The sequence below is a fragment of the Castanea sativa genome, chromosome 4 (assembly GCF_040712315.1).
Source record: "Castanea sativa cultivar Marrone di Chiusa Pesio chromosome 4, ASM4071231v1".
NCBI lineage: Eukaryota > Viridiplantae > Streptophyta > Magnoliopsida > Fagales > Fagaceae > Castanea > Castanea sativa.
This window is the reverse complement of record NC_134016.1, coordinates 1,053,612-1,067,855: the sequence shown is the minus strand read 5'-3', so window position 1 is coordinate 1,067,855 and position 14,244 is coordinate 1,053,612. Positions and strand designations below refer to the sequence as shown.

The window sequence follows — 14,244 nt, the reverse complement described above, 5'->3', positions numbered from 1 at the left end:
TGAAAGAGAAAATAATGTGTGTGTTTGTAACTTTGTGTGTCTGTGTTTAAGAGAGATAAGAAGTGCCTTTGTGAGTTTAGAAGTTGAGAGTTGTGGAGGTGAGGTGATGAGGGAAATGAAAGTGTTTAAGGGTATTTATAGGATTTGAATGTACATTTAGTTTCTCAATTTTTCGGTTATAATATGCACAGCGGAGCCGAAGTTTGGAAAGAAAAATGTTGTTGTTTTACATTAAAACTTTTTTAATCCCTTCTATGCTAAAGTACCCTTATGTGGGACATATTGATACACGGCTTGCATTTTTGGATTGGGATTTGTATGCTTTTATTAATTTATAATAGCTGATTATCTAATCCAATGAGTTGAAAGTTGACAAACTATCATTATCAATGCTTATATTATATTTATAAATTTTATATTGTCTATTATGTTTATCAGTTTATGGATTATTTACTAGGGAAATGCTGACAGATACTCTTAGAATATTTTTTAATTTCCCATAAAAACGGTGTCAAAACTTTCTTAAAATAGATTTTTAACCATTGCCCTACAGTAATGGGTCTAGGAATTGTTTTTAGGGTAGTTATTAAGAAATTGAAATTATACAAAATCTAATAAAGCGATTATTTGAATATTTGCTACAATTGCGAGTCAAGTCACTGAGGAGAGCAAAATTGTTGTGATTGCAAAGTAAAAAAGAGTATAACTATCATCACCATTAAAGAGAACTCACAACTACAATATTTTTCTTAGTACCATTTTTTAAGGAAAAATGAAATTAGAGATTATTTTATTGAATAGGTTGAACAATCTACAAATTTAAATGATTAGCTATTTTTATCTTTTTGTTGAACAATTTGTTCACTTGTTGTTTGGTCTTGTTTTGTTTTTGTTTGGTATATGTTTATTGTTATTTGGGCTAATATTTATTGTTGTTATTTAAGATTTTTTTAAAATTTATAAATGGGATTAAGGATTATGTTTGGGGGGGGGGGGGGGCGGGGAATTAATTTTTGAGTAATGCTATGTCTACAACATTTTTATAATAAATCTTATGCGAAAAACTGTTAGTGATGGGTAAAAAATAATATCGAAATTTGGGTCAAATTACTACATTGAATTTATTGTAAGATTATTGTAAAAATATTGTGAATGTAGCATTACTCTTATTTTTGTTAAACTCAAATTTTTGTAATTCTTAAGTCAGAATGTTCAATATTTTTAGAGTGGTCACAATAAATTAGTTTAACATATAATATTTTTTTAGTTCGCGTATATATACATTTTAAGATCTATTTTCTAGATAATAGGCCTAAATTGGAAGCAAAAGTAGGTCATAATTTCGACCGTTAGTCACTGCTTGATTAGATATGCCCAATTGGATGCACTGATTAGTCTCATCATCTACTTTTTCCATTTCTTGGCTAGACTTCATTTACTTTTCGGTGACACATGGTTGCAACATAACCGTTTTCGGGGAGAGAGAAGGAGTTAAAGTAAATTTGCATTTTCCATTAAAGAGATAAAATACTGAATGTTTTGCCACACGAGTAACACAACCTTCCACTGACTTTTCTAGGTTGGAGTTGTTTTTGGAGATAAGTTACATATCCTCTAACTATTTTTTTTTTTTTTTTTTTTACTGATACATATCCTCTAATTGTAGTCATACTTTCCTGGATTTTGAATTTTTTATATATTTTATTGCATTACTTTATTGTGAGAAAAATGACATTTTCGGTGGGCATTATTATTATTATTATTATTTTGAGAGTTTATATATTTTATAGCAATACTTTATATCAAGAAAAATGACTTTTTGGGTGAGCATTTATTATTATTATGATTATTTTTTTTGGTGAGAATTTTATAACATATGAGGTCCGCTCATAATAATAGTTCTTTATTATCAGATCAAGAAACTACTTAAATTTTGATGTACACTAAATTGAATTCCAAATTTGTTATTTAATCGTTAAAGTCTTTATGAGTTAAGTTAACTGGAACCCACAATAATTATTATTATTATTATTATTATTATTATTATTATTATTATGAAGCCCGAATAAGAGAAATCATATCTATATTGATAAGGTGTTGTCCATCCCTAGTAGTTGTAAGAATAAAGAAAACAAACAAAAATAGAGAATAAAAATATAGCATTGTCAAAATAATACAAGAAAACCTGGCTACGACAAAGGAGCCAGATAGGATACGTACGTGATGACCTATAGTTATGGAAATTAAGGACAAATAAACGTAGCCATCACAACCAACTTCCTTATTCTTGTTTTCGGGTGCTATGTTATGTAAAGCACTTTTCTTTGCTTTAAGCACAAGATCAACACCTCCTCCAACTCCAACTCCAAACCCTATCAATCATGCACAGTCCCATACTGTGTCATACAGTACTGTACATCATCTTCTTTTATAATAATAATAATTCCATAAGATTATTTATTTGAGCTCATTATTAATATCGGGGCAGTTCTAAACGAGACATGTGGAGCAGAAAACGGAGAAGAAATCGGCGGTCTTTCTAACCTCCTCTTTTTCAATATCATAATGGTCGACGTACATACTTTATGACTTTATCAATATTGTTTCTCATATCTTTTTGATAAAACCGTCTATAACTGTAAAGGTGTTTTTTTAGTCCAACCGTAAAAGGTGTTGTCCAACGTAAAACTCGTTTTCCTTTTCTTATAGGTAGAAGAAAATCAGACATTTTAGAAGAAATTATTACAGCAAAAAAAAGAAGAAAAAATTATTAGGTCCATCGAGGACTGTTGATGGTCCTCTCTAGTCTTCCAAATTAATAAAAGGCTGCCATTTATGTAAATGTAATATCATTTAGTAATTTTTAAGTTTTTTTTTTTTTTTGGTTAGGAAGTTGACTCACACATTTGTATAAGTGGTATTGTTCATTGGTTGAGAGAACCATTTCAGCAGTCTTTTTGATAGGCTAAATAATTTCAGCATTTGAGTGACTCCATATTGGTTAGATTTTTAAAATATGTAATTACGTTAATTTGTTTAGTAAAATTAATGCTACAACTAAATTTGTAGCTAAATTTTGGTTCGTTTAACAATATATTATGTCCTTACAAATAAAAAGAAAAAGTCCAAGAAATATTTTATCTAGCTAAAATTTTGAAAGATATGTAGTTTGTAGTATTTTGATAATGAGACTATCAACGATTTCAAAATTAAAAAAATTGGTAGAATAAAATTGTAAGATCTTATGTATTTGCATTATTTTGTCTATATATAAAGTTTTATTTTTATTAAATTTGTATAATTTAAATTTTTTTTATGACCACTTTTAAAAAAATTCCTCCAGCTGCAAATAAGTTTTTGCAACCCATATGTTTTGGTCTATACAGAAAACGCAGCCCCTCTTTTTGGCCAATACCAACAGCTCCAACACAAGCATATGCCTGTGAAAGAAATACTGTCTAATGAATCTTCGAAACTTTGAACCCAACGAAGGGTTATTGTGGCCTTTTAAATTTCTTTATTCCAATAATATTATAAGCTTAATCCAGTAGCCCATGGTGGAGACTCCAATGTTATTATACTTCAATCATTCGTTAATGTGCCTCTTATATCTTATATCCTGGTGTTGATTGCTTCCATGACTTCCGGACAGATTTTGGGGGACATCTTAAGCTTCCAGGTGGCAAAATTCCATTTGTGAATTTGATAGAACGTTAATCAATCTGAGTAAGCCATGTGAAAAAATACAGGCACAATATCCAATGTTACCAACGATTTAATTAAGTTTCAACTTTCACGACATTTGCACTAAAGGTTCATGGTATGGATATAGAAGTCAAAATTCAACATGGGATCGGAACTTATGATAATAATGGAAACTAAATTACTTACTAATTAATAATATAATAGAATACCAAAAAATAACATAATAGAGTGAATAGAATTATTCTTCTAAAAGAAAAGAGTAAATAGAATTAAGATAATTAAGGAATCTAATTAAATTACTTAATTAACTCTAAAAAGAAGTTTACTTTAATGAAAACTCAAACTATTCCACAAATGCAAGCATTGTGTGAACAAAAGATTTATTTTAGGAGTTTATTTATTTGGTTTAATGATTAATGTGCTAACATTAGAAAGGATTTTGGAAACTAATTTCATACATACTATTAGCTAGGTCAAAATAGGATCAATAATGGGAATACTGTGGCACTTTGCAATCTCATGTTTAATGCTGAACCCTTTCGTACGAATAAATGAAAAATTAGTATACTAATGACTAATCATGTGATTAAAGTACCTTAATTCAATGATTGCTTTTTTTTTTTTGGGGCGGGGTAAATGTTTGCTTAATTTCTATCCTTTAAATATTAGTGAAAATAGGGGAATAGATTTTGTTAATATCTAATCCAATATTTGCATCTAATGATGCTCACATGCTTGCATTTCCACAAGGACAGGGCACATTACAGTGGCCCCAAAATTCCTAGTTGCACCCGCCTTGGCCAATGAACAGACAAGATGCATGGTCTCTTGCAAAAGAATATATTATAAACCAATTAGTTTTCTGAGTTCAGTCTTCAATACATTGGCAACACAATCTACTCACTGTTTTGGACCTTGTTTCAGGGTTTCCCTGTTGCATGCAATGTTAGTTAGCTTGCCATGTGAATCATGTGATGTGCGTTGACATTCATGCACACCCATAGACTCCATGGCATGGGGTTAGGCATATGATCTTCAAAATTCAACCATTTAGGATTTTACACTCTGTACATTCTCCTATGCGTGAAACTTAAAAGAAAAATGTCGGGAATGTACTTAGTTTAAAAAAAAGAAAAAAAGATAAGTACCGTGAATATGATAAATTATTAATTGTTTCTAATTCTGAAACTATTAAGAAATTGTGGATTTAATGGAACACGAGAGTGTTCAAATTGAAGATCACTTGCTCTTCTACAAAGACAAATTACTATGTGAGCATTTGGATAGGAATTATCTGCGTCTGGCATTTTGAGTTTTGCGCTTTTCTCTTTTCTTTATTTTGGCATGCGTTTAAAGAGACAAATTTCACTGTTTATTTACTGTTCATGAACAGTAACCGTAATATTTAACTTTTCAGCATATCAGTGGATCCCGTGCGTTGTTCATGGGACTCACAAACTTCATTTTTCAGCAACTTTTTCATTAAAAATGGATCCCACGATACTATTCACACATTTAAAAATTATTTTGCTACAGTGTTTTCAGTTTTTAATATTCAGCTGTATCCAAACGAAATCTATGTCCCAAAATTTTGAACTGTTAGTAAATAGCGAATATAATCATTTAATTAATGTCCATATAAAAGGATATACAGATCAGTGTGTATAAAATAAATAAATAAATAATAGAAAATAATAATGCTATATTTTGCCAATAATCAAAGGCTTTAAAAATTAAGAGGCTAACCTTTAACGTAAGATTTTAATGATTTCAAAGAAATAAGTGGAAATGTGATCTAATGGCCATTTTATACATATATATAATTTTTTTTCTATTTTAAAATCCTTCGTTAATTGTAAAGTTATAAAGAACTTGAGTTATCATAATGGTCCCGCTAGTCCCGCTACCATTCAAACAAGAACGTTAACTTGAATGCTATGAATACTTTAGTTACTCAACCGTGCCTTATGTACGTTTTGGACTCGTAAGCAAACACAGTAGCCATTATGCTAATTAACTTAGCAAGAAGGTATAGAGACTACATGAGTTAGCTAGGTCCATATCCATGCCAAATTATATGTACCGAAAGAATATAATTTAACTTAGGGGTCAAGACAAAGACATGAGTATATTAAGTCAAAAGCTATTGTAAACAAATTTCATTAGAATGCATCACACTTCAACCTTCTTCAACTGAAACTACAGTGAGGACTGTCCTTTAATTAGCTAGGGATCAAACCTAACTTCACCACATGGGGGATTTCTTCTTGAACCAATATGGAAAGGGTAAAGGACCTATATGTTGACTAAGGAAGTAACTTTCTAAGCCTGCTTAAGATATTTCAACCTGGTTCTTTTTTAGTAATTTAATATTTATAATGGAGGGTGTGGGCTTTGATCCATAGATATCTATGTAATAAATATCAAAAGATGTCGGTCCAGTTACAAAGTTTTTTATGCAAAAAAAGAAGAAGAATATTGTAAGCTAAATCAAATAACCTCCCACAAATGATGTTATCTACAACAATTTTACAATAAACCCTAAAGTTTGGCTCAACTTTGATTCGGTTGGCTAAGGGCATAGTCTCTCAAAAAAAGTTAAGCTCATAAACACAAAATGTGGCTAGGCAAGACAAATGATCCCAACAACCAACTTATTATTTCATGACAAATCTTTATAGTACGGGTTATAAAGAGCACTGTTTTGAAACACGAACCGAACCGGGCGGTCCAACTGGGAAACCAAGAACCGGTCTAAAATTTTGGTTTTTTAAGCTTCAAGAATAGGGTATACTGAAATCTGAGAGAACCGAATGAACCGTGATTCAACCATGAAAACCAAACGAACCTTAGGCCGATTCAACCAGTCATGGAATAAGGGAAAATAAAGAAAAATGCGGCCGCCAAGACTTGAACCTGAGCGCCGGCACCTTGTAAGCAAGACTAAAGCCTTGACCAACAAACCAACTGCTCTTCTTGGGAATTAATATGCAATATTATTAAATTTATATTAAATTTACATGATTTATAGTTTCTAAACTTCTATTTAATCTTTCTCAACATATTAAATATTACTAAATTAACTTTTTATTTAAGAATAATACCTATGCAATTTATGAATTTATTTTAAAAGTCGTTTTTAGTTAATTAAAATGATTTCTCTTAAAGGATTATTATAAAAATTTCTTTTTCTGCTTATTTATGTTGTACTATTTTTTTATTAACCTTATAATGTACTATTTTATGTATTTTGTTTCAATTTTTAAGATATTTTTAATAAATTTTGCTAATATTTACAAATTTAATATATTTATTTATATTTAAATAATTATTAAATTAATTATGACGTCATCACGGTTTGACTCTGGTTCAACCTTAGTTCGACCTTAAAAACTTTGAACCTCTCTTTTTTGCAGTTCAATGAACGGTCCGGGTTTCAAAACCATGATATAGAGCATCATTAAGAGCGGACGTCATGCATAAAAACTCTATAAAAAAATAACAAATAAACACTTTTCATTGATTTGGATCCTTAGATTATGTTTTGGAGAGTTTTGTGCTCTTGATTGGGTTTTTCATCATATGGGTTGGGGAAACTTAATTTTTACCAAATTTTTATATGGGATTAGTTTCTTTTAATGATTTGCTTTAGATGTTGGCCCCTTGTGGCAAAAAGAACATGTATTAAGGGTAGATTTCATGATGTTCATGCATTGATTCTCATTGTTATTCATAGTGTGCACGCTAGGTGTTTGATAAAATATCTTTTAGGCATTTTCTCGCTTGTTTGGACTCCGATGAGTACCAAACTTTGGGGTTTCTCATGTTTCCTTATTAGGAACATGTTTAGTTCATTGGTTGTGTATTTAACCTACCTTACCCCACATGTGCATTTTCCATGCATAGGTCATGCATTGCACATAGACACCTCTTGCACACACATTTGCTACCCTTATCATGCATTGGTCTATACCTTGTTTCTTCATCCTAGCATGTCATGTTTACTCTATGCTTTGTAGCATTCTGTTTTGTCGCATTCTGTTTTGTCTTAGGTTTAAGCTTCATTTTCTCATTCATCTCGCACCCCTCATGCATCATTATCATTGTTCGTACCTTTATCTCTTGCTCTCGTTTCTCCTTGACCTTTTGTCTATTCGTGACAAAAAGGGGGAGAGTACACTCTAGAGAGCATACCAGAGAGTTTTGTTATATCTATATGACCCTTGTGCATATTCTTAGGGGGAAAAATTCTTTTTCTTGTGCACAATTGTAAGGAGAGAGATATTCCATAGGGGAGATACATATACCAAAGGGGAGAAGATATTATGTTAATAAGAAAACTTTGTTTTGTTTGTATTTCTTTATGTTTGTTTTCTTGTATGCTTTATGGTGCTTTGAGTTATGTTTAGTATCTATGCTTTGTTGTTCTCATTGCATCGTGTTTGCGTGTTGAACATGCATACATCCTTATGTTATTGTTCGAATGATCATTTGTTTTGCTATATGATCATTGTAATCATTTCTTTATGACTGTTTTGGTGTATGGTCAAATTGCTCATATATTTTACATCATATTTACTTGATCACAATTTACTTGTTACATTATACTTGTTCTTTTATTACTTGTTTTACCTTGAGGGTCTAATGTATTTTGTGCAAGTGTTTCAAGTTACAGGTATATATGTTACAAGTTCATCACAACTCCTATGATTCATGATAGGGGGAGTTATATGATAGGGGGAGAAAGAGAGAAAGAGCTTTGTGTTATATTAATTATGTTTTTGTTTTGCTCATAGTTCATGTTAATGCTTAGCTATTTAAAACAGTACTTTATGATTTGTACCCATGCTTTGTAGCCTAGTACTTGTTAATGTTATGCATTTATTTAAGTACATCACTCTTGTGCCCTTGTTGGATTTTATATCCTTGATTCAATTACCTTGTGTTATTGTTTCAATTGAGTGTTGGACATGCAAATGATTCTTTGCATTAAGCTTATAAGCTTGCATGTCCGGATGTTCATTCCTTGTGAGAATGATCATTGTAGTCACTATTTATAGTGATTGTTCTTTTTTCTTTTTCTTTTTTTGTCAAGCCATGCTTTACTGTTGTTATTCATTATTGCTTGATCGCATTGTGCTTGCTCCATATGCATTTCAAATTTTTTAGTTACAATGATCGTATTGCGTTGTTGTTTTCAAGATATACTTGTCTGTATGGTTCAAGAGTTTCACAGATTCTAGAGTTAGGTGTGAGTGAGTTTTGTTCAACTGTTCCCAACTCACATGTTAAGTCTAGAGTTTGTCTTAGGGTTTTGTCACGGAATAGCCAAAGAGGGAGATTTTAAGATTGAATTTATTCAATCATTTTATTGGCTTTATTTTGTGTCAATTTGATTGTAATTCAGCATTTAGAAACTCTTGTATTTAGGTGGGAATCATGTAAGGGTAGTGTGTGAGAGAGTGTGAAGAAAAGCTCAAGAATGTGCACTCAAGCAAGGGGGAGCTGAAGGGTCACGCCAAGCGAGGTGGATCTTGCAACTGGCGAGTCGCCAAAAAGAGGCACACATGTGAAGCATGCAGGGGGAGTTGAAGGGTCACGCCAACTATTGCACTACAGGATGAAACCTACAGCTGGCCAGGCAGTTAGCTCACGACTCAAACTCGCAACTCGTTCCAATCGCAAGCTCGAGTCGTCAGAATGCCCTGTTTGGCTAAAACTGACCTTTCGCATTCCAAACACACAGCATTATAAATACCCCTTATACCCACATATTGTAGAGAGCTTCTAGAGAGAATTTCGAGAGAGAAATAGAGAAAAACAAGATTGTCTCGTCCACAATCTTCATCCTTTGATTCTCCAAATTCCTCTACTCTCACCCTCTCCATTGTTACATCCTTGAGAGGTACATTTAGCCGAATCTTTTTCTCACCATACACACATCTGTGAGAAGACTATTTGGTGCTTGTGAAGTAGTTAGGAAGGGACCAATTGATATTGGTTGATGCTATGAGCTATAGCGGAATCCGGTAAGCTAGAGAAAACAAAGGTTCGACGTAACCTTGTTGGAGCAAGAAACTTGGAGGGCTTAGGTACACTGAGTAGATTAGGCTTGAAGGGTCTTCTGCTATTCATGTATTACAACTTCATTCTCTAATGGATTATTGACCGCTTGGAGGGCGGCGGAAAGGTTTTACTTCAAGAACTTCAGTTTCCTCTTCGATAACACATTCTCTAGTGGATTATTGACCGCTGTATTGTCTTTGTATTTGCATCTCTCTTCCCTTAATCTTTACCTTTTAATTGTTGTTGTGGTTGTGATTAATTTCGGTTTAGATTGTATTACCAATTTTTATTTAGCTTACCCAGTTTCATATTCCGCACATACATTGTTCGATAATAAGCTTATGTTGGTAATTTGTAATTTGGGGGTTTAAACGTTCATAGGTGTTTTACACAATTATTGAACATTCATTGCAATATATCAAAATTAATATATTCTATTAAGAAATATAGAATATTTTTTGAAATGGTTAATGTAGAATTTTTTTGCCATATCCTTGGGACATGACTTTACTTACCGTATGTAGAAATAACTCTTCTATGGCAGGACTAATTAATGAAATACTTTCATATAATTAATAATTTTTAAATGTGTGACTTCTAATTAGCTCAACTGGAAAAAGTCTCATGTTATCAAATAAGAGATTTGAGGTTCGATCCCTGCCTAAACCAAAAGCAAATTAGTGTTTTGGTTTGATGATGAAAAACAATTATCAGGAGTAGTTGTCATAAGTTGAAATTGTCTCTAAAAAAAAAATTCTTAAATGTTTCATTTATATTTAACTCTAAATAATTCTCAAATTCTCCGAAGCTGGAATTTCAGCATGTAGACCTCTTCACCCACAAGATTTTAAATGGGCTATTCATAGTAAAGCACCCATGAGTGGTAAGAACCCTAATTTCTTTATCTAATAAATTTTCAATTTCTTCGTTACTTTGACATGTTAGAGGATTGGAATTTTGAGTAGGGATTACTTGGGGAAAGACCCATACGCTTTGCTAATGTGTAAATTATGATGTATAAGTTTTTAACAAAAAAAAAAAGTTATCATGTCATTGAAATATTTCCATGCAATTGATCGGTTAAACAATAGTGCTTATTTTTTAAAACTTCAGGAACTAATAACTCTCTCTTAAAACTTTATAATACACCAAAAAGCTAGTAAACAAACTTAAGGAACCAACAACGTATTTTTATATTTGTGCATGATAAAATAATTATTTAATACATTAAACAACGGTTTCATTGTTAGTTTCTCTATGAACCAACAGTGATTGTTGTGAGGCTGTGCGCACTGCACTTGTCAAGTCACCTTTTATGTCAAATATTTATAGGATTTTTTTATTCGCCTCGAGGATATGTAGGCTTTGGATGGACAACTTTATTGTAGCCTCTTTTGAGGTTAAAATCTCTAGCTTTTTTTTTTTTTCCTAGATTAAATTAGTTTCATGACATAATTGAATAAAATTCATATGACATCTCATTAAAAAATGGAAATGATAAAAATCTATATATCCAATAAGTGAGGTACAATGGAAACTAATACATCGAACACAACCATATCTCTTAGAACAATTCAATATAAAAAGTACAAACACCCAAATAGTGGTTTAAAGTTTCAACATTATATTTTGATTGCAGGGCCAGGCACGCTTCAAGAATGCCCAATCGACCAGCACAGCCACAGGCTCAGGCAATCAACTTATAACTCAATGACCTATCACGCTAACCTTCATATTACAAAAACTTAAAATGTGAATAATTTTTTCCCCAAGGATGAAAGGACAAGAATGTAAGTTCCTTTTCTATCCTTCACAGATATGTATTTTGTATAATTTTTCCCCTCTACAAGCAACTTGTGGGCTGGACAAAACCAGTAGATGTTCCAGCAGCATGGCTACAAGAAGCTTGGGCTACTTGATTCTTGTAAGTGAGCTTTACATCCTCCAATCTTATTCTAGAGCATGGATTTCCCGGACTACAATCAAATTTCATAGCAACTTCTGTTGCTGATGTTCCATGGATATCTTGGTATGTCACACCACTAATTTTTACTCCAGAAGCCTATTAAAATGAAAAAATAAAAAGTAATTTTCCACCAATGGGATGCAAGCTCCAACTAAAACAAGAAAAGAAAAATATCGAACAAATTTTGAAGTAAAGTACAAAACTTTGAAAATGTGAGGGGGGTTCATCTTGGGTTCAAAACTATGATAGAGTAATAGTTGATTTTGGCATGATAATGGGCTTTACTATGTGTGCTGAAGTATACTTGTATCTTGAAAAAACTTGAAAAAGTGAGACAACGCAAGAAAATGTGAGGTTTTAAAGGTTATTGTCATAGGCTCATAGGAACTAAAATTTTCAGAATTGATGTTGTGCGATTTACTTGAACATCTTTTGGCCTTTTCAAAAGCAGCCATATCTTTTTTAAAACTACATTTTCATGCAAAATAAGGTTTTAAAAAAATATTACCTGACCAGGGCATCCCTTGTTGCCAGGGCAGTAATTTTGGTCAATTAGTATAGGATTCTGGACATTTGTCATAACGGCATGTTGGAATAGAATGTCCTTAGCAAACCCATTGCTAGGCCTTCCCCATGACTTAATCCTCAGCCCATTCTGAGTATTAGTAAAAGTAACTGTTTTAACCGTCACGTTTTGTACCCCAGCCTCTTGTTGGTCCTTGCCTAGACTCCCAATGCTACACCAATTAAGTACACCAATAAGACCAATTTAGAATCACCCTATAATATACTTGTTTCAAACATGTAATATTTTAATGAAGATAAAAAGTAATTAAATACCTAATTCCATGCCCAGGTCCACATGCAACATTCTCAATCCACAAGTTAGTGGTACCAGGGCCAATTGAGATGCAATCATCACCAGTCCCAATCTTGGAGTTGAGAATTGAGATACTTGAAGATAGTTGAACATGAATTCCATCACTGTTTGGACTGTTTCCAGCAGCGGTAACCCTGACACCTTGCATTTTCACGTTATTGCAACCATTGACAACGATGTGGAACATTTGGCTGTTTAGGGAGGTTAATGCATGGATCGCAATATTGTTCGAAATTGAAAATTCCAATGTCTGCTTACATACACACAAGAAAAAGTTCAAATGATTATTCAACTAAATGAATAGTCTTATATATATATATAAGACAACAAAAGCCTAAGCAAGTAGTTTGACCTTTCACATACTCATCAGTTTTTAAGCATGTTTACCGATATCCTACTCCATAACATTGGATTATTCCCAAGTATAGTCGATACGATTTCCTTGGAAGTTATTTTAATTTGACAAAAAAGAACCACCGAAACCAAGAACAGCAAAATTAGTCAAAAGTTCAAAAGAAAATCCAAACAGAGAAGGCACACCAGAAGGGTTAATCCCACCCACTCCCTTTTTAGTTACCTAGAAAATGATGATATCTTTTTTAAACAAAGATTAAAAAAAAAAATGTATATTAAGGGTGAATCCAGCCCCATAAAGTTAAAACATTTCAAATTCTATTTTCTTTTGCTCCGCCCATGTAAGAAAAATCAATAGTAATGCCCACCATAAAAACCATTTTTATTTTTTACAAACACTTTGTGAACACTTATAACCAATTGCATGGAATTTGACAGTTTCCAAATGGGAAACTGATTACTGTGCATTTAAACATAGTATTTCGTGTAAGACTTATTTTTTGAAAGTCGAGGGAGAATTTAAAATTTGTACATAAACAAAAATAAGTTTAAAGGCTAAAAGAAAAAACGAAAGATAAATGGCAGTGTTAAACTCTAAACATGTAAGAAAAGGCAATTTAGTCATTTTTACATACCGTGGCTCCCGAAGGACAACTATTGCCAGAGGCTTTGCAAGCCCACAAACCAGTGCCCTGACCATCAAGAACCCCACCAGATATGGTAACCCCATCGACATATTCAAACGCAAGCCACTTTCCTGTATTTCCAAGGACCCTATAGTCTGATGGGGCCGCAAGTGTCCCAACTATGCGCATAATGATAGCATTGTTCTTGCATGGTCCACTGAAAACCACTTGCCTGAGATAGAACCTCCCTGCTGGCACATAAATAACGGCAGGCTTTACTGACGCACAAGCTTTTGTCCATGCACTAACAAAAGCCTGAGTTGAGTCCGTTTTCCCATCTGCTTTGGCTCCCAAACTCACCACATTGTATGTCATAGGAGTAGCTGGCATTATGGAAATGAACATTGAGAGAAGTGCTAGGACGAGAGAGCTTTTGGGGTATACCATTTTGGTTTGATTTGAAGGAGAAAATAATGTCTATTTGTAACTTTGTGTCTAGCTGTGTGTAAGAGAGGGCAGAAGTGGCTTAGTGAGTTTAGATGTTGAGAGTTGTGGAGGTGATGAGGAAGATGAAACTGTTCAAGGGTATTTATAGGATTTGAATGTACATTTAGCTTCTCTTCTTTACTAAAGTACCCCTACGTGGG

General features: G+C 32.7%; 1 protein-coding gene across 1 annotated transcript; it reads right to left on the bottom strand.

The window, feature by feature from the left end:
* Positions 1-11,289: 11,289 nt before the first annotated feature.
* LOC142631013 (polygalacturonase-like) lies at positions 11,290-14,244 on the bottom strand. The gene is made up of 4 exons (XM_075805073.1): positions 13,607-14,244; positions 12,578-12,867; positions 12,246-12,474; positions 11,290-11,833 (listed from the first exon to the last, which is right to left on the bottom strand). Exons 1-4 carry the CDS (start codon positions 14,042-14,044, stop codon positions 11,615-11,617), a joined length of 1,176 nt encoding a protein of 391 aa, XP_075661188.1. The 5' UTR covers positions 14,045-14,244; the 3' UTR covers positions 11,290-11,614.

Coding starts and splice junctions, on each gene's coding strand:
- LOC142631013 (XM_075805073.1), bottom strand. CDS start 14,044: ATGGTATACCCCAAAAGCTCTCTCGTCCTAGCACTTCTCTCAATGTTC. Junction 12,868..13,606: donor GTTGTCCTTCGGGAGCCACG/GTATGTAAAAAT, acceptor GTATGTAAGCAG/ACATTGGAATTTTCAATTTC. Junction 11,834..12,245: donor ACAAGGGATGCCCTGGTCAG/GTAATATTTTTT, acceptor TCATTTTAATAG/GCTTCTGGAGTAAAAATTAG.